Source organism: Anarhichas minor, unplaced genomic scaffold (genome assembly GCF_050575085.1).
Source record: "Anarhichas minor isolate MPS153535 unplaced genomic scaffold, ASM5057508v1 ptg000053l, whole genome shotgun sequence".
Taxonomy (NCBI): Eukaryota; Metazoa; Chordata; class Actinopteri; order Perciformes; family Anarhichadidae; genus Anarhichas; species Anarhichas minor.
The window spans coordinates 69,302-88,982 of NW_027466499.1; the positions used below are offsets into that span (position 1 = coordinate 69,302).

Consider the following 19,681-nt stretch of genomic DNA (forward strand, 5'->3'; position numbering starts at 1 on the left):
AATTCCGGTTAGTTTCAGTTCTGAATCAACAGCCTCAGATATCAGGTCTGAATCAGCAGCCACAGATCTCAGGTCAAATTACTTTTTTTTTTAAAAACATCCCAAAATACATACAATTTTAAGAAGGAGATCAACAGAAACTGAATAAATGTGTTTTTCTCTCACTTATTAACATTTAAGGTCAAAGCTGTGTTTGGGAGGTTAAAACTGGAGCTCCCCTTCAGACTAACAGCTGTCTCGGCTCTATTTTCTCCGAACATTTTCAACTTTCACTTTAAATTAGTTGTAAAGTGAAGCTGAGCAGCTTCACATAATAACCTAAGCTCAGGTACAATAACACTGATAGTGTCTGATCTGTGTGACGATGGTATGGTTTGTGTTGTTGTTTCACACTGAATGAATTGATGGAGACAGACACACACACTGTGCTTCAGTTTCATAGCAGCTGATCCTGGATCAGTTTCATACAGTTATCCTGTCTGGTATGTCTGTAATTCATCCTGCTGATGGAGATCTGACAGATAACATCAAATACTGTGTTGGCAGAAGCTCTGGCTCGCTGCCGTCCAGCCGAATGTTTGCTGGCTCTTAAAGATCAGTTACCATTGCAGGAATCCAGGAAACTAATAACTGTCAGCATTCTTCTCTTTAATGAAACAAACCAAAATATATCAGAGGACCCATTTTAAGGGCGTCCTGATGGTCATGTGACACAGATAGAATAAGCATCCAGCTCGACCTTGAAGCAGTTTCATCTTCACATATATCTATTGTTTACGCTTATGTGTTTGCTTCCTTTTGAACATCAATTCTTGGAACAAAATATGAGCACAGATGATGTTAAAGGTAATTCTAAACCCAACGTCAGCTACTTCGAGGCCTTGGAGAGGGTGCTGTCGATCCGGATTGGTCAAGCAGCTGCAGAAGTAAAATTACATCACAGCAAGAAGAAAAACAACAAACAATACAATAGTATATTGAGCTGCTGCAGCCGTATGAAGAAAGATTACCTTAAACATAGATTGAGTGAACAACGAATGTACAAATAACCAAAAATGTTCAGACCTCATCCGTGTTTGCAGAGAGGAACTTCAGAGGGTTCTGGAATCAAATATTAAAAGCTAATGGTAGAAATGAAGATGTTAAAAGTGAAAGCTAAAGACTATAAAGGTGAAGACAGTTGAAATTAAAGATTAACAATGTTCTACAAATTCTCTACTATTCTCTAGCCTTCTAGTCTCTAATAGTCTGTTTTATGCTTGTGTTTACTAGTCACTATGAGTGTACAATGTTCTCTACTAGTCTTAACCGATCACTATGAGTGTACAATGTTCTCTACTAGTCTTAACCAGTCACTATGAGTCTCTAATGTTCTCTACTAGTCTTAACCAGTCACTATGAGTGTACAATGTTCTCTACTAGTCTTAACCGATCACTATGAGTCTCTAATGTTCTCTTCTAGTCTTAACCGATCACTATGAGTCTCTAATGTTCTCTACTAGTCTTAACCAGTCACTATGAGTCTCTAATGTCCTCTACCAGTCTCTGCTGATCGCCATCAGTCCCTAATGTCATCTACCAGTATTTACTAGTCTCCAATGTCCACTCCCAGTGTCTACTAGTTTTAAATATTCTCTAACAGTCTATATTGTTTCTTTCCAATCTTTTCTAGTCTCCAATGTTCTCTACCAGATGACATCCACTTCTTGTGGTCCTTGTTCTTACACTAAACCCTCTCACATTAACAGTAAATGTTTCAGTTATAAAGCAATGTATTTACAGGTTTTAGGAATAGTTTTTTTTACATTTGTCATCTGTTTCAGGTCTGTCCTGCCTCCTGGGGAAATCTTCAGACAGACAGAGGATGGAGGGATGGACGGATGAAAGGATGAAAGGATTGTGGACTGATAAATGGATGGAAGCTCTATAAACATGTAAATCTGACCTTACAGTGTTTCAAAGCTGCAGCGTCGGCTGAATGAAGCAGCACTGCTTTAAAAAGCTTCTTCAGTCGTTCAGGTGACTCTCCATTTACACAGAAAGCAGTTTTCAGACAGACGAGGCTTTGATACTCAAATACCCCAAAAAGAACCCCCCTTCCACTCCTTCCCGCCCACCACCATTATCACTGTGTGTGGGGGGTTTTGTGTGAGGGGATCTCCGGAGACCGAATCTATTCTACCTGCTTTTCCATTACAACAGTATACAGACATGTACAAACACACAAACACACACTTGTATTACCTGCATCTATCCACACTGACAAACTTTTGTACCAACCTAAAAAAACAGTTTAATCCTAAATATGAACAACCAATCTGAGGACAAAACAAGATGTCCTCAAAGGACTGGTTTAAAGGTACACCTGTAAACAACTAGCTGTTTGTTTTATACATTTATCATCACTCAGCTGTTTTCCACCCCTTGTTGATTGTCCCAGTACTCTCCACAGGAAAGGAACTAGACCAGACACTTTGAGAACGACAGCATGTTTCTCTATCAGTGTCCAACACGAGCTCAGTCACAAGAATCAGTTAGATGTTTTAGTCAATAGATTTCTTTTCATTGATAGTTTCATCAGTGTCATCAATAACTCTGTCCATCACCAGTCTTTTGACAGATGAGGACACATCTGTCATGTCCTCACTATCACAAGCCTAAAATAAACATACATGAAAATACTTTTTCTCCTTCAAGAAATTATGACCAAGTGAGAATTTGTGGGGAAGTTGACACTGATCTAGACTAATCTGAGATTCTTCATACACAGGACCTGCTCTGGTTCTGGTCTGTGGTGGTTTAGGTCTTTCAGGTGAAGCGTTACTGTTCTGCTCTGATTGTTCTTAAGGTTCTATCAAGGGGATCTGAGTCAGGAGGATCTAGTGTTCTGAAGTAACTCGACCTGCTGCTAATGTTCTGACTCACTGTATGTGTTTGTTAGAGGGGGATTCCCTGAACTGTAAGGATGTCAGGAAACTCCAGAAAGAGTAGGAGTGTGTGTTGGAGTGTGTGTTGGATTTCTATAACTGTGAGGGCCACTTTGAGGTTTACATAGGGGTGGGATATTTCTATAATGTGAGAAGATGGCTATAAGACAAGGACATTCCTACAAGTTCAGGACGTTCCCATAAGGTTAGGACATTTCTATAAGACAAGGACATTCCTACAAGTTCAGGACGTTCCCATAAGGTTAGGACATTTCTATAAGGTAAGGACATTCCTACAAGTTCAGGACGTTCCCATAAGGTTAGGACATTTCTATAAGGTAAGGACATTCCTACAAGTTCAGGACGTTCCCATAAGGTTAGGACATTTCTATAAGGTAAGGACATTCCTACAAGTTCAGGACGTTCCCATAAGGTTAGGACATTTCTATAAGAGGCAGGCATTTCTATAAGAGGCAGGCATTTCTATAAGATGAGAACATTCCTATAAATTCAGGATACAACCCAATAAAATGACCAAGCAAGCTTTCTTAGTGTGTATCTTCATTAAATAATAAGAAACATTGTGCTGCTTTTTTGTGGATCTGTATGAAGCTTTTAATACTGTTGATCATCCATCCTTTGCTTTTATAAAGAAAATTTAAAAAGTAATTAAATGCGAAATGCAGTTTTTGCCGGTAACAAAGGGTGCGCCTCAAGGTTCAATTCTGGGTCCAGTCCTTTTCACAATTTTTATCAATGATATTGTCTCTTCTTTAAGTTAAGGATCCTCATTGATACAGAAATACTAACCTGTGTGGGAGTCTTCTTCACCTCCTCTTGCCTAACATTAACACAGAAATCTGAAACTCACACACACACACACACACACACACACACACACACACTCACACACACAGTCTCTAGTCCATCCTTCGTCCTGGTGACATTTAGGCAGATATATAAACTGCTCTGCCAGACGCTCAGAGCCAGAAGATTCCTGCAGTGCAATATTGAAGTACTGTTATACTCACCTGTCTGCCTACCTGTCGTACTGATCCAGGGACCGGTCTGACCTCACAGCATCATGCTCACCAGGTACGTCCATCGTCTCCTCTCTTTGTGTTTTCATCCGAAAAACAACAATGATGTTCAAAACAGCAGAAACAAGAAAGAGGAACACATTTCGTACATTGAATTCAATGTTTGATTATCCACTGTTGTTTTTGTCGAGTCATTACTTTGATTCAGAGGTTGGGTTCAGAGGTCGAATCTCAACAGACTTTGATGGCAGTATGCAGTATATTTCATAAATCTGAAATTGTATTGCATAATTTGAAATGACCAGATTGAAATCAGCTCATCCAGATGTTTCCTGTCAGAATGAATGTTTTATGAAATTGATCCAAATAAATACAATAAAATCAGGCTCCTTCTGGGTCAACAAACTCTTCAGTTTCCTGGTTTTGATCATATTTATTTGATTTCAATTATGTGCAAGTTCTTGTCAGTACTGAGCCTCTTCACTCTTTAACTCTAAAGTCCTGTTAGCTGCAGAGTTTATTACAGACACAATATGGACAAACAACATCCTGATGATTATTAACTGTTTAAGTCCGTAATCAGTAAGTCATATTTTATATTTAGCTTTTCTGTTATGTTGTAGTGATATAAGAAGCCAATCGCAGCACAGCTTGAAGCAGGGAGTGTGACTGAAGCGAAAAAATGAAAATATAATGTAATGAGTGTTCAGTCTGACCTCTGTACGGTGGCCTGCTGAGGACATAAAGGTTGTGTTTGTTTTACAGGAACGTGGTTCTTCTGTTCTCCCTGTTCATCCTGCTGGTGGAGGCGGACCTCGACTCCAACGGTGAGATTACATGTAATCTGATTGATATCTGTTCTGATGATCAGATGACATCACAGTTTGATCAACAGGTCAAGTGTCTGGTGTATCGGCGTTTAATGAAACTGTTTTGTATTTGCAGATGCTGGAATACAAGCAATGTTTACAGGTAAATCACTCATCTGTCTCATCACTCACAGATATGCTGAACCTGTCTGCCTGTCCTTTAACTCATCTCTGTGTCTCTCTGTGTCTTACCTGTCTCACCTGTCTGTCAGATAAAGACTCAACATCTGATGAAGCTCCCACAGGTGAATCACTAACTCTCCACTTTAATGATATTGCTGTAAATATTTTAAAAACTGTATTTTCTCAAATAAAATGGCCACCACGAACAAATAATGAAGGGCCCCAAATAAAACAAGGGTGGATAAATGGAGCAACTATCAGCGGAACAGGTCATTAGATAACAAAGAACTTGTCTAGGTAAAAACTAATATACAGTTGTGCATCGTCTGCATATTGATGTATCTGACATGATAAAAACTGATAATTTGTCATGCTTATACACAATCACTGCACATATAAGTAAAATAAAAGAGGAACCAGAATATTCAATATCAAGTACATAACAAAAATGAAGACCAGACACAGGCCTTTCTGAAGTATGTTGATCAAAACATGTTAACTTGTAGAATAATACATGTTCAATAAATGGCTTGTTTTTATTTATGAGTGAACAGTTTACTGATCTGTGAACATGTAATCAGCGAAGCTACTGTTGAGTTTAACGTCTGAAGATATTCTCACTAAACTGTGATGATGTTATTGTTGATCATGATGTCACTTTTGTTGTTTCAGAGAGTATGAATGCCATATCTCCTCATCATCCCGGTAAGAGATCAAAAACTCTTCTTTTAGTTTCATCAGAATCAAACACTATCTTATATAAGGTCAGGTAAACCATACACTATCTAAATACAAATATGACAATATTAGAACGAGTTCAGATACAGTTAATAGTCAATCCACAGTCTGACTCACCGGATGCAGACTGTTGGTTTGAGTCTGCCTATTTTAGCCAGCATTCTCCTGCCCTTCCGCTATCTGCTTTCTATTTTGCACCTATCCATCCATCCATCCATCCATCCATCCATCTATTGTCACAAACCGGGCTGAACGGCCATGACAAAAAAGGGAGACACATTCAATGAAGCAGTTGATTAATTATTTATTAAGTTGAAAGTAATATAAAAGACAAACATAAACTAACAGTGACATGTGAAGTCAGTCATTTCAGCAGTGTAAGTGAGTGGGTGCGTGTAAAGTGTATATGCAGCGTTGTATAGTGTAGAAACCAACCAAAACCAAAACCAAAGTGGGTGTCTCAGGAAGGAGCCAGAGACCAACTGAGGATCCAGAGGGTTTTATAAAGGGTGCACTGGCACACAGGGCCAGTGTTGTTAATTGCCTCAGGTGTCCCCACTCTGCCTGACGATCCTCTGCCACACCTGCAAGGAAAGCAGCCACACAGGCAGACAGGGTCGTCACACTATCTATCTATCTATCCATCTATCCATCCATCTATCCATCTATCCATCTATCTGTCCATCTATCTATCTATCTATCTATCTATCTGTCCATCTATCCATCTATCTATAAATCTATCCATCTATTTATCTATCCATCTGTCCATCTATCTATAAATCTATCCATCTATCCATCCATCCATCCATCCATCTATCTATCCATCCATCTATCTATCTCTCTATCTCTCTATCTATCTATCTGGACACCATCCCTGCATCCTTCGCTTAACGCTGAAGATGATTGTGATTGGTTTAAAGAAATACAAACAAGCCAGAGCTTTTTCCCATCTACCAGAATGATAATGTGTGTCCAGACCTTTCTTGAGCGCTGATACAGATCTGACCAACAACATCCAACAACAAAAGCAGATATTGTGTAAAGTCTGATGCTTCTCAGGCTCACTTCCTGTGTTACTCTGACATCTAGTGGTCTAACCTGATAAAAACATTTTTTCCTTCACAGCAGACATTTTGTCGTGTCTCAGGATTAAAATCACAAGTGTTACTGATAACATTAAAGTGCAATAAACCATAACAGTGTCAACATGTCTGATGTAAACAGGATTATTAAAACAGGACTGCAGTTCTATCATTTAAAAAAAATGCATGTTGATAAAAGTTCTGCAAGTTTTCTTTAATATTTGCTGCTGAATCTAGAATAAAGTCTGATAAACGTTTAAAGCTTTAATATCAATATTTCTACTTTGGTGGGAACGTGATGATGATGGTGTTGATGATGTCATTGTCAGGATGAATAACTGAACAGAAAACTACCTCCTCAAGATTATGTTTATCTTAAATGTCTGTTTACATGAACTGGAAATGATTTCCTGATATCAGAATTATCAGATTGTCACACAGCTAAAGAGCAAAGTCTTTGTTACAGCATCATGTGTTCATGTGTTTATGTGTTCATGCGTTCACGTGTTCAGGCGTTCACATGTTCACATGCTCAGGCGTTCACCTGTTCACCCGTTCACATGTTCACCCGTTCACATATTCACGCGTTCACGTGTTCATGTATGTGCTATCAACTCTATCAATAAGACCAAGATGATAATACATGAATGATGTGTTTCAGATACAAGCAGCTCCAGTTCAGAGACTGCAGACGGTGAGAACACAATGTATATATAAACATATACTTTCTGAATTATTTCCATTCATCTACTGAGTATAATTAATTTCCTTGAATAAATACAAAAAGTATTCAGACCTTTTGCTAATTAATTGCACACACATAAACTCCCATAATGAAATATATTTTACATTTCTTAAATCATTTTCCTGCTTTGTCATTATGTGTTGTACAAGTATAAATAGTAAAAAAGTAAATTCATTCTTGACTCAATTCTGAAATCAATAATCAGTGTTGACTTTATGAAAACCAATTGAAGTCTTTTTAAATGTGTTAAATAGTTCTGTATGGTCATCCATACATTCCTGCATGTATTCATTTGTCCTTTTCTATCAGTGTTCCATTTTATTATAATATTGTTAATTTTTGTAGCTCCAGCAGCCAATCAGGTGACAGCTCCTGGTGAGCCCTCTTTTCTTCTTCTTCCTCTGAATATCTGGTTAACTCTGATTAAAGTTTCTGTTGGTTGATTGAATGATTGATCGTTTGATTGATTTCAGAACCTGCTGCAGCTGCTGCAAACAGTGTGGAGGAAGAAGATGGTGAGACAAAAACATACCGTACATTATTATAACATACTGTATTAAACTTTATTATATTTACTGTACCATATCACACCAGTGGTTAGGGTAACAACAAAGTCTTCTATCATTATTAACGACTCTAAGATTAAATTAAGTGTGTATGCATAGCTATCAGGGTTATTGATGACTAGTTTCTGTAAACCTTTTGGAGAATTTGTAGTTTTCACAATTATTTTTTCTACAAGCTGATTTATTTAGAGTCAATTTATTTGCTTCCAACTATCATAAATGATTCATCGTTTCCCCAGCAGGGTGCACTGTTCATGTTTTTATTGACTTGTGAAAAACTCCAAAGGTGCTTTTTGAATAAACAGTACTTAGACATTTTCCAATATGTTAAACAACATGACTGAACACTCAATGATTCAAATAGATTAAACAAATAATTATCCAAATATATTTAAAACTTTATTTTTGTTTCAGTATTTGTAAAGACGTGTCTACGTCCCTGTACCCCATGGAATACAATACAGTAGAACATAAAGGACCCAGGATTATTAGGGCCCATGTTTATATCAATAGGATACAGGAACACAAGTAAGAGAGGGTTTGAATTATTGTATTGTAATATACTATAATGTATCATAAGCAAAACTTTGATACTGAGTAATAAGCCATCTCTAGAAACGGCTTAGTCAATTGAATACTAGTTAGGCAGCATTAAAAGCTGGAGATTAGTTTTGATTAGTCATTGTATGTTTATTTTACAGCAGCAGGAAGTTGATGGATTCAGAATCACTTTGACTTTTCTGTTACTTTAGCTAACAGGAGCAAACTGACTAATTGAGCTTGCTAGCTTAACACGCAGGAGGAATGTGATTGGCTGAAAGGTAACAGGGCGTTGATATCACCACTGTCATAAATAATTCCCATTATGATATTGGGCATTTTGAAGTAAAACTGTCTTCAATAACATGAAAAGGAAATCTAATAAAATTCTTATCATGAAAATAGGAATGAAGAAATGTCTTCTCATATTGCCATGGTAACACAGTTGATAGGAATTTGCCTCAGTGCAGCATACACACATAAGTAAATGACACTTCATATCTTTCAATAGTTTTAGTATTTCACTTAATTTTTGGTTTATTTATAGATCTTTTTATGCAATCTATTATTGATATCCAGTGGCGGGCCGTGCATTTTATACCTGGTCCTTCACTGCTGCCCTGCAGCTGAAATACCACCTTATAACCACATGATGGCGCCACAGCTATTATTCGTTTTTAAGGCTGTAACTATGTACATCTTCGTATTAAACCGTTCGGTATGAGTCTTACAATACGTTTGAATAATGCTAGAGCATTTAGAAAATGCAAAAGCCTAAATTCAGGAAAATATAATGTTCTCAGCTGGTCTGGCTGTGGGATCCACCATCATTCCTTAATGACAAGCCGCGACCCAAAGAGATTATTTTAGGATTTTACTTTCACAACTTCAACGTTAAACGTACTGCTCTGCAATGTCTTTCCTCGTCTCAGCCCCCTGTGTCATGGTGTGTGGTACATCTCACTCAGTCAGAATGCCCATATTTGATTGGCTGAGCTGCATCACGTGATGTAATTCACTACCCGACTAAGCCTCTGCTGTTAAGTTTCGTTTCACGATAGTCACGTGCTCGCCCACTGACCAATCACAGCACACTCTGCACCTCGCGGCAGAGCTGCACATGGACACTGAGCGGCATGTAATGCTGACGTCATTATAGGCCGGCTAGCAGGTGCTGACACGTCAAAGAATACGCCCAACATGTCAAACTAAAGATCTGATTGGTTAAGACAATGACAATCAACAATATCGTCCCCATTCACTTAAACTGCACATGGATTCACTTGTGAGTCTGCAGGCCTCGGGCCTCTCTTCTTACCTAGAGACACAGAGGTGAAATCTGATTGGATAAAAGCTCTACTTAAAACAAGCTGCACTGGAAGCAGAGCAACTGAGGAAGACAGGAGCTGTGCAATGAGAACATAAGATAATGGGGAAAATATTTAAATAAATTATAATACATGTAGTGTATTTAAGAAAAATTATTAAATTATAAAATAGATATAGCTTTGTGATTCTGTTTAGGCCAGCAGAGAAGGCCTTGCAGGCCCTGAAGGCCCACCACTGTTGATATCTTTCTTTAATGTTGATTTGCTTCAAACTGTTTTCCTACAGAAGATGAGAGCTCCAACTCTAAAGAAGGAGGAAACAAAAAGTTCAGCTCCCGCTCAGCCAAACCTAAGAGCCCAGCCCTCCCACCACAACGCCCCGCCCATATTATCATAAATCACAGCCCCGCCCTCCCCTCTCAGCCAATCATTCCTCAGCTGAAAGCTCTGGTGGGGAACCATAAGCCCAAGAGACGATCCAGGACCAATCGCCGTCAGATATAAAACATCAAGACATTCACATGAAGGTATCAAAACATTTATCACACATGAGAGACAAGAAACCCACAGGCAGATTTACATGTGGTAAAACATGCAGATTAGAACACGTGTATTAAAACACGTGTATTAAAACACGTGTATTAAAACACGCAGGTTACACGTGTATTAAAACACGCAGTTTAAAACACGTGTATTAAAACACGCAGTTTAAAACACGTGTATTAAAACACGCAGGTTAATACACGTATTAAAACACGCAGGTTAATACACGTATTAAAACACGCAGGTTAATACACGTATTAAAACACGCAGGTTAATACACGTATTAAAACACGCAGGTTAATACACGTATTAAAACACGCAGGTTAATACACATATTAAAACACCAAGTTAATACACGTATTATAACACCAAGTTAATACACGTGTTAAAACACCAAGTTAATACACGTATTATAACACCAAGTTAATACACGTGTTAAAACACCAAGTTAATACACGTATTAAAACACTAAGTTAATACACGTATTAAAACACCAAGTTAATACACGTATTAAAACACCAAGTTAATACACGTATTAAAACACCAAGTTAATACACGTATTAAAACACTAAGTTAATACACGTCTTAAAACACCAAGTTAATACACGTATTATAACACCAAGTTAATACACGTATTATAACACCAAGTTAATACACGTATTAAAACACCAACTTAATACACGTATTATAACACCAACTTAATACACGTGTTAAAACACCAAGTTAATACACGTGTTAAAACACCAACTTAATACACGTGTTAATTGGACCTCTGATATGTTTAATGAATTGGACCTCTGATATGTTTAATGAATTGGACCTCTGATATGTTTAATGAATTGGACCTCTGATATGTTTAATGAATTGGATTCCTGGACTTCCTTTACACCTCACAGTGTTAAATCCACTCAGTTTATTTGCTGTTTTTAGTCTTTCATTTATAAGTTCATGAATAAACATTTAAACAACATGATGTTCACATGTTCCGTTTGTTACTTTTGTTTTGGTTAAATAAAGTTTAACTGAACTGAAAATGACCTCCATCTGACCTCTGACCCGGTAAACCCTCCGCTCTGTCTAAATTTGACTTTAAACCACAAGGGTGGCATAATGATGGACAATGCCGTAGTGGTGAATTAATGGGTTGTTCCCACCTATATAGTGGATGACCCTATGACCCTTCCACGTCTGGTAGATGAATTAATCTGATTAATCGGGGTTCTCACAAGGCTGATAATTTATTTATTATAGTATGTCACTGACCAGGGAAGGCCACCACTTTCGCATTGTTTATTTTTTATTCATGTAAATGTACACATTTTCATTGTTAGTCGACATTATTGGAGTTGTTGCTATCTGCAGATAAATGTTGTTAAGTGCTCTAAAACTCTTTCTTTTTCTTTTTTTTACTCAGTTTAGTTTTTGATTAGATGTTGAAATTCATTTAGTTAAAACACATTTTCCATTTAACTGCAAACACTATACAGATCTACTTAAGCAAACAGAGACATTGCAGACAATAATAATAAAAGAAATGTTAATTTCAGTTCAGCAATTTGCTGTCTCATTTATTATTATATTGTTGTATTTCATCCGATTCAAAAAACCCAACAATATATCAACATTGTATATCAGCCATCGGCCGCATGCTCTCTAAATATTGGGTTAGGGTTATTAAAGTTTAAGAAGGAAACATGGACAACTCCCAGACCGGACCACGCTGTGGTAGAGACCTGTCAATCATTGTGTAGTCCCGCCCCTAAAGCATCCCCTGCTTTATGGTCTGTTTGACTCTAAATGGACCATAATGTACTAAATGAACATCATGCTGTATTGAAGAAGACTTGAAACTAGAGATTGAGACCATAAACTCATGTTTACAATGTTTACTGAGGTAATAAATCAAGAGAGAAGTAGAGTCATTTTCTCATAGACTTCTATACAACCAGAGGAGTCGCCCCCTGCTTGACATTAGAGATAATGCAGCTTTAACACATGAAGCATTGACGGTGCTCCAGTAGCAAGGTTGGACTCACCTAATTGAGGTTTTGTCACTGGCTCTATCAGAGAGATCATTCAACTAGTTGCAACCCTGTCAGTTTGTCCACGCATTACAAGCTATGGCTGCTTTACAACTTTGTGTAATTGCTGGGCAGTACCGACCGCCACACAAAAGAGTGTTGTTAGTAAAATGGATGAGTCGTTTGCCCGGGGATGACAGTAACCCTGACCCACAGGAAGATGCGAGTGCCCATACATGGCTGTTTGAACACCCACACTTTCATTGAAAGGTTCATAAGATGCAGCCACAAAGCTTGATTGTGTCATTGATAACAGAAACTGTTTTAAGTGTCAATGGTTTTCACATAAAGCAGCCTTGAATTAACAGGCAACGTGTTGCTTTGGCAAAGCTCGTTTTCAAACTTCACAATAGAAATAGACGGTAAGTCTAGGGTTAACACTATAGGAATATCTGCTGAACATACTACGGACTGTTTAAACCTCTTTAGTCTAACCACTAATGCAAATGTCCCAAAAGGAAACACACTACCTCCATATTTAGAGTCCAGTTGCATCGTTTTAATATTTTCCTTTTGTTCAGCAGTTTAGTTTGATGATTCCATCAATTATTAGACATTATGTGAAAAATAAAAAAATAAACATACACTATTGCAAATAAATGTAAATAAGCAAAATATACATCTTTAAATAGTTTTTTAAAAAGTAACAAAATTGCCATATTTCAGAATTTATACATGTTCTTCATAGAATGCAAATAAAATCTGATGCCACAACTCTACTTAACTTCAGTTAACAGCCTTTATGTTATTTATTACATCTGAACACAAATTGTTTTATAATCCTATTTAAAGTAATAGTGAAGTGTAGTCATTTCATAAACCTTTCATTGGAAGCCCATAACAAGCTAACACCAACTATTCATAGTTTTATAATTCATTATCTCACAAAGATTGATGACCAACTTGAACCATGATGAACTCCAAAATGCAATCAACAACTTTTTTAACGCTTAACTTTTTTAGCCCTTAGGCTACGTTTAGACTGCAGGCAAAGTAAAGATCCCATTTGTTCCTTAAATCAGATCTTACAAGATCTTTACTTGTTATTTACAAGTGATCAGATTGGATTTGTGCGTCCAGACATCACCCACTTATCTGTATAGGTTGCTGTGGTAACAACTGTGGTGATGACGTAATCATCAGTAACTACGTAGCTACGTGGATTCCCAATGCCACAAATGGAGGTCCATCATTTCGCCGTCCAACTATTGCGCTTTCAAGTCACAGTGCAGAACATGCGTGTGTGCATTATATTGAAAGGACTATTAGGATCCCTGTTATACTTACATAGTGACGACTACTAAAACACACACAATAACATTACAAGTGTAATATAATGGAAGCTATCCTGTATTTGACTTTTGTATTTATAGTCAACCTGTTCGGTCAGTAAAAACAAAGAGCTTTGTTACGTGACCATTTGAGTGAAAACGTGTTGTCACATTTAAGCTGTGTTAAATTTTATTTTCATGACACATAAATCTTTTTTAACCTTTAAATTTGGAGCATCCAACAGCAAAACCGCTGTTCCCCGCTATGCTTGACTGTACTTTTGCATAGCATGCACAATGTTGTCTGTTTTATCGATGGTGGGTCAGGATAATCATTGTTCGTGAAGAAAAAACAATCAAGTTTCCTTTATTTTGAATTGAAGCGTTATGTTGACTAAATGGTGCTTTTTCACAGTGCCAAACTTATCTCTGTGCAGTGGCGGGCCGTACATTTTAAACCTGGGCCTTCACTGCTGTCCTGCAGCTGAACACACGTATTCGTATTAAACCGTCGGTACGAGGCTTACGAACCGAACAATACGTTTGAATAATACTAGTGCATTTGGAAAATGCAGAAGCTTAAATTGTGGGAAATGCAATGTTTTCTGCGCTCACGTAGGAGACAACAGGCTGTGACCTCTGAACCCGGAACAAAAAACAAACAAAAAACAGCTGAGGCACCGCAAGTGTTCTGGGAGGCTACGCTAAACTAGCTTAACGGGAAAACAAAAGCAGCAACACGCATTCTGCTACACACTCGAGGGCCATTCACTCACACACACACCAACACATTAACAAATTAACACTGTGACGACCCCTCCCTTCCACTAGGGGTCTGTGTCCTGGTTGCTGTCTTCTCTCTCTTTCAGGATGTTGATCAGCAGCTAATGAGCCCAGCTGAGCCTGATGTGGTGATGGATATATCAACCCACATCTGAACAAGGATGGGGGCCCTCTTCTCTGCTGCCTCTTACTTGACTGACACGGCTGCCTATTTGTTTGATTGATTGATTGATTGATTGGTTGTTAGTTTAGTTTGTATTCTTTAAATAAATGTCTATTTATTACTTTTATCACTCCTTTTGTCTCCCTTATGTTGCAGCCTTGGAGCCGGGTTGTGACAACACACACACACACACACACACATTAACACATGCACACTCTCACACTAGACTAAACTGAGACTGAATTTGATCTAAAAAAAAATGTAAACACATAATAAAGTTCTGAATATTGTGATTTAAGTAGAAATAGAAACAACAGGGGCTGCAGTCATTTTTTCCTTAATCTAACTTGAGATAGATACGATTGAATCAGTGCATTTAAATTCGACAGCATTAAACTGAGTGTAGACATTCAGACAGGTGATCAGAGGGAGGAGGATGGGACAAGATGGAGGGAGGACGGAGGGGGAGGAGAGAGTGGGAGTTTAAAAAGCTGCTGCTCTCTTTCCGCTGATTTCAGAAACTCAAACACTGAAGTTTCATCACATTTACGTTTCTTTCCTGTCGACCTGTCAAACAACAAAAATGCTCCAACGGTGAGTTTTTAATCTCCTGATGAACTTGAAATAATTCTCTTTATTAAACTGTTTGAGAGATTGTACTTCCGACTACTGAAGGAACTAAATTAGTCAAGCATCACAACCACAACTCTGCTGTTAAACATAAAACTTAACAAACTTTATTAAACACTTGAGAAAAACCTTAAGAAAACAGCTTTTGAGACATTATGAAATATGATAAAGCTCGTGGAAAGTTTCTCTTCTCACTCATTATACCTGAAATAATTACCTGTAATTTCTCATGTTTGAAAATGTTGTGTAGTCAAGTTAATCAGAATGATAATTATCTGATGTTTCTTTTGTTGTTTCTAATTAGACTCTAATTAGTCCCGTAGTCCACAACAGTTCTATATGTCTGATACTTTACTTGAGTTTTTCCATTTTGGCACCTTGGACTTTTCCTCATCGACATTTTAAAAGGACATATTTTACTTTTATTTATCTGATGGCAGATTCAGATTTTATACTCAGAACATATTAATATGGAAAGCTGCAGTTTAGAATAAACAATGTAAAATGTGTTTATTACTACAACTGAACTTGTTTTGATTCTTAACACTTTCCTGCTGATACCTGCTTACTTCAGGACTTTTACTTCGTAGTGCCGCTCAGCTGCTGTCATCAGTATTCAAGTTGTATGTGTTGGCTGGTCTGTGTGTCTGGTCTGTATAAATCCAGCAGAAGGACTTCAGTGTTTCGGCATAAAGCAGCAGTCTTCTCTGGTTTTCCACCTGACACTTGACTCTCATAATGAACCTTAAAGCTTTTCTGTCTCTTTGAGTATCTGGTTTTCTCTTGCAGCTCGTTTCTTTCTATACGTTGGAAAAGAAGAGACACTGTTTTTTTTTTCTCTTTGGAGGAAACAAAGAATCACAGTCATTTAACTCTTCTGGCTGAAGACTTGTTTCACCCACCGGTGAATCAACACTCCTGGCATTGTTTACTTGTTTCTTTACATTCTAAACTTTGCATTCCTAACTTTAGTTACTTTTTGTAATTTATTTACTTTACTTTCTTTATTTCATGTTCTCTTTACTTAATTACTTTATATTATTTACCAAAATTTCCCCATGAGGCAACCGCAGTAACTTTACATTCTTTGCTTTTTTAAATTTATATTCATTACTTTCTCCACTTTATTTACTTTATGTGATTTACTTTCTTTACTTTACATTCTTTACTTCACATTCTTAACAGTCTTTATTTTTTGGTCTTTAGATTAGGAACTTTAGTTTACCGTCTTTAGTTTACGTTCTTTAGTTTACGTTCTTTAGTTTCCAGTCTTTAGTTTACTTTCTTAACTTTACTGTATTTAGTTTCCGTTCTTAAGTTAACACTCTTTAGTTTCCGTTCTTTAGTTTATGTTCTTTAGTTTAGTCTTTAGTTTACGTTCTTTAGTTTATGTTCTTTAGTTTCCAGTCTTTAGTTTCCAGTCTTTAGTTTACGTTCTTTAGTTTACGTTCTTTAGTTTACGTTCTTTAAATTAGTCTTTAGTTAACATTTTTGAATATACGTTCTTTAGATTACAGTCTTTAGTTAACACTCTTCTGTTTACATTCTTTAGATTACATTTTTTTAGTTTCACGTTCTTTAGTTTACAATCTTTAGTCAACACTCTTTAGTTTACGTTCTGTAGTTTAAATTCTTAACTTTACAATATTTTGTTGATGTTCTTTCAAACCTTAAAGTTCAACATCTTTTACACATAATACATATGTTGGTATCATTCCATTTTTAAAGCCAACAATCCAATTCAGTTATTTTGTGACAGCCTTTTAGATGATTACAATATTTATTAATTTTGACTGAGTGGAATGTTTTTTGGCCTTCTTTCTTTCTGTGTGACATCAGCTTGAAAAACATGATGCAAACAGGCTGCTGTTCCCTTTGTGTATGTGTTTACAGGTGTGTTATGTTTCTGCTTGTTGCCATGGCAGCTGTCTCTCTCGCAGCTCCAGTCTCAGGTAAGCTATGACAACATCTCTCTCTCTCTCTTCGTCCTTCTGTCTTTCTGTCTCTGTCTGATCTTGTGTCTTATTGTCTTGCAGAGGGAACAACAGCTGACGGTAAATATACACTTTTTAAGGAATCTGAATGAACCCTCCAGTTAAGTTGAAGCCTTGACCTTTGACCCTATGAAGAAGTCGCGCCTCCTGATGACATCAGCTAATCTACACAACAGAGCAGCCAATTAGAGTGCAACATACTCCCTGTTTAGACATCACATCAAACTCACAATAGGTTTGTTCAAGATGAACTGTAAAGTGGACGAGATCAGACGGCAGAAAAAGGGGACGATGAAAAATAACAGTTTCTAATAGCTTCAAAGAATAAACAGGAAGTCACAGAAATAGTTAAATCCTGTTAGATCTGATATGTAGGCTACTTGTAGTTTGTTGACATTTGGATATATTCATGTGTTTATAAATATATATTTATGTTGAAATCTGTATTGTATGCTATCCTTTGTTCTTTTTATGTCTAACTGTGAAACACTTTTCTGCTAATTTTCTATATATAAGCTTTATTATCATTAATCACATGAAATATATTTTAAGATTGAACATTTGTTGCACAATATGAGACTGAGAGCCAACAATCTAACGTTAAATATAAAAATTACACAGAAAAATTGGATTTTCAACAAAACGTGATGTGTGTGTTGTCATAAGTAAGAGCCAATCAGCTTTTTCATCAGACGACAGCCAGGCATTTCTCATCATGCTCTGGGTCTTGTTATTGGTGAAGAGCAACTGCGGCGACTGGTGACACAAATCTAAGCATCATGCATTGTGCAGCGATTGATTTATTTTATTATGACATAATTATTTCACTTCGTCTTTCATTTACTACGTTCTGCAACATTATTATTCATTGAAATAGTACAAATAATGAAAGCTTATTTTATGTATGTGTGTTTCTACTATTTCAGAGATAAGTGCAACGCTGCTGGATCAAACAGCCAATGGTAACACAAACACAGACACACCACACAATTCATTGTATATTACACACTACACAATATACATTACACACTAAACTTACAGTATACTAGAAATATACGACATGTCCATGTTTCAATGAGAGCAGAGGCTCTAATGGACCGTCTCAAGGTAGCCGGTCAGTCTGTTTACCTGTCTGTCTAAAGCCTACTGCTATTTCAACTACTGCCAATAAGAGAACTACTGCTGCTACTGTCATTACTACTGCTACTTCTAATATGGATGTTAAATTCCCTAACAGCATACAATGAAACACATTGTTCTGTTGATCTGTCTCTTTCAGATTCAACTGAGGCAACTGAAGCACAAGGTCAGAGTGTGTGTGTCTTAATTTTAAATTCTGAATTTAAATATAATGTGTCTGAACTGAAGCAAAGACAAAGCATTTTTCCATTTGTTGGAACGCTGCAGCTTCAAATAACATGATAAAATGCTGTTGTATTAGCATTCTATAAGTCATTACTACGACTTATACTGCAGAAAGTGTTTCATTACTACTACTTATACTGCAGAGTACCTCATTACTACAACTTATACTGCAGGAAGTACCGCATTCCTATGACTTATACTGCAGAAAGTACTTCATCACTACGACTTATACTGCAGAAAGTACCTCATCACTACGACTTATGAAATAGATATAGGGTAGGGGTAGAGGGATGAAGGGGAGTAAGGTAGAGGGATGAAGGGATGTAGGGTAGCGATGAAGAGATGAAGGGATGTGGGGTAGGGGTCGAGGTAGAGGGATGTAGGTTAGGGGTAGAGGGATGAAGGGATGTAGGGTAGGGATGAAGAGATGAAGGGATGTGGGGTAGAGGGATGAAGGGGAGTAAGGTAGAGGGATGAAGGGATGTAGGGTAGCGATGAAGGGATGTGGGGTAGGGGTCGAGGTAGAGGGATGTAGGTTGGGGTAGAGGGATGAAGGGATGTAGGGTAGGGATGAAGAGATGAAGGGATGTGGGGTAGAGGGATGAAGGGATGTAGGGTAGAGGGATGAAGGGATGTAGGGTAGAGGGATGCAGGGATGTGGGGTAGGGGTAGACGGATGAAGGGATGTAGGGTAGAGGGATGAAGGGATGTAGGGTAGGGATGAAGGGATGTCTGGAAGAAGAAACAAGGAGGTTAGGCGATTGATGGGGGACCGTTGATGTCCGGCGGCTGGCGGGAACGGGGGGACTGGAGACTGTAGGGTGGGGGCCGTCTCTTCGGAAGCTCTGGCGGTGCAGAGTCCCCAAAAGATAGCTCCATAAAGACTGATGCCG

The 19,681-nt window shown here is 37.6% G+C and overlaps 1 protein-coding gene across 1 annotated transcript; it reads left to right on the forward strand.

The window, feature by feature from the left end:
• Positions 1–6: 6 nt before the first annotated feature.
• LOC142931632 (uncharacterized) lies at positions 7–11,471 on the forward strand. The gene is made up of 11 exons (XM_076075631.1): positions 7–72; positions 1,824–2,019; positions 3,988–4,022; positions 4,733–4,794; positions 4,913–4,939; positions 5,049–5,081; positions 5,632–5,664; positions 7,441–7,473; positions 7,870–7,899; positions 7,998–8,039; positions 10,245–11,471. The coding sequence occupies exons 3-11, from the start codon at positions 4,012–4,014 to the stop codon at positions 10,460–10,462; spliced, it is 489 nt and encodes a 162-aa protein (XP_075931746.1). The 5' UTR covers positions 7–72; positions 1,824–2,019; positions 3,988–4,011; the 3' UTR covers positions 10,463–11,471.
• The last annotated feature ends 8,210 nt before the right edge of the window (positions 11,472–19,681 follow it).

Coding starts and splice junctions, on each gene's coding strand:
- LOC142931632 (XM_076075631.1), top strand. Junction 7,900..7,997: donor CAATCAGGTGACAGCTCCTG/GTGAGCCCTCTT, acceptor GATTGATTTCAG/AACCTGCTGCAGCTGCTGCA. Junction 8,040..10,244: donor CAGTGTGGAGGAAGAAGATG/GTGAGACAAAAA, acceptor GTTTTCCTACAG/AAGATGAGAGCTCCAACTCT.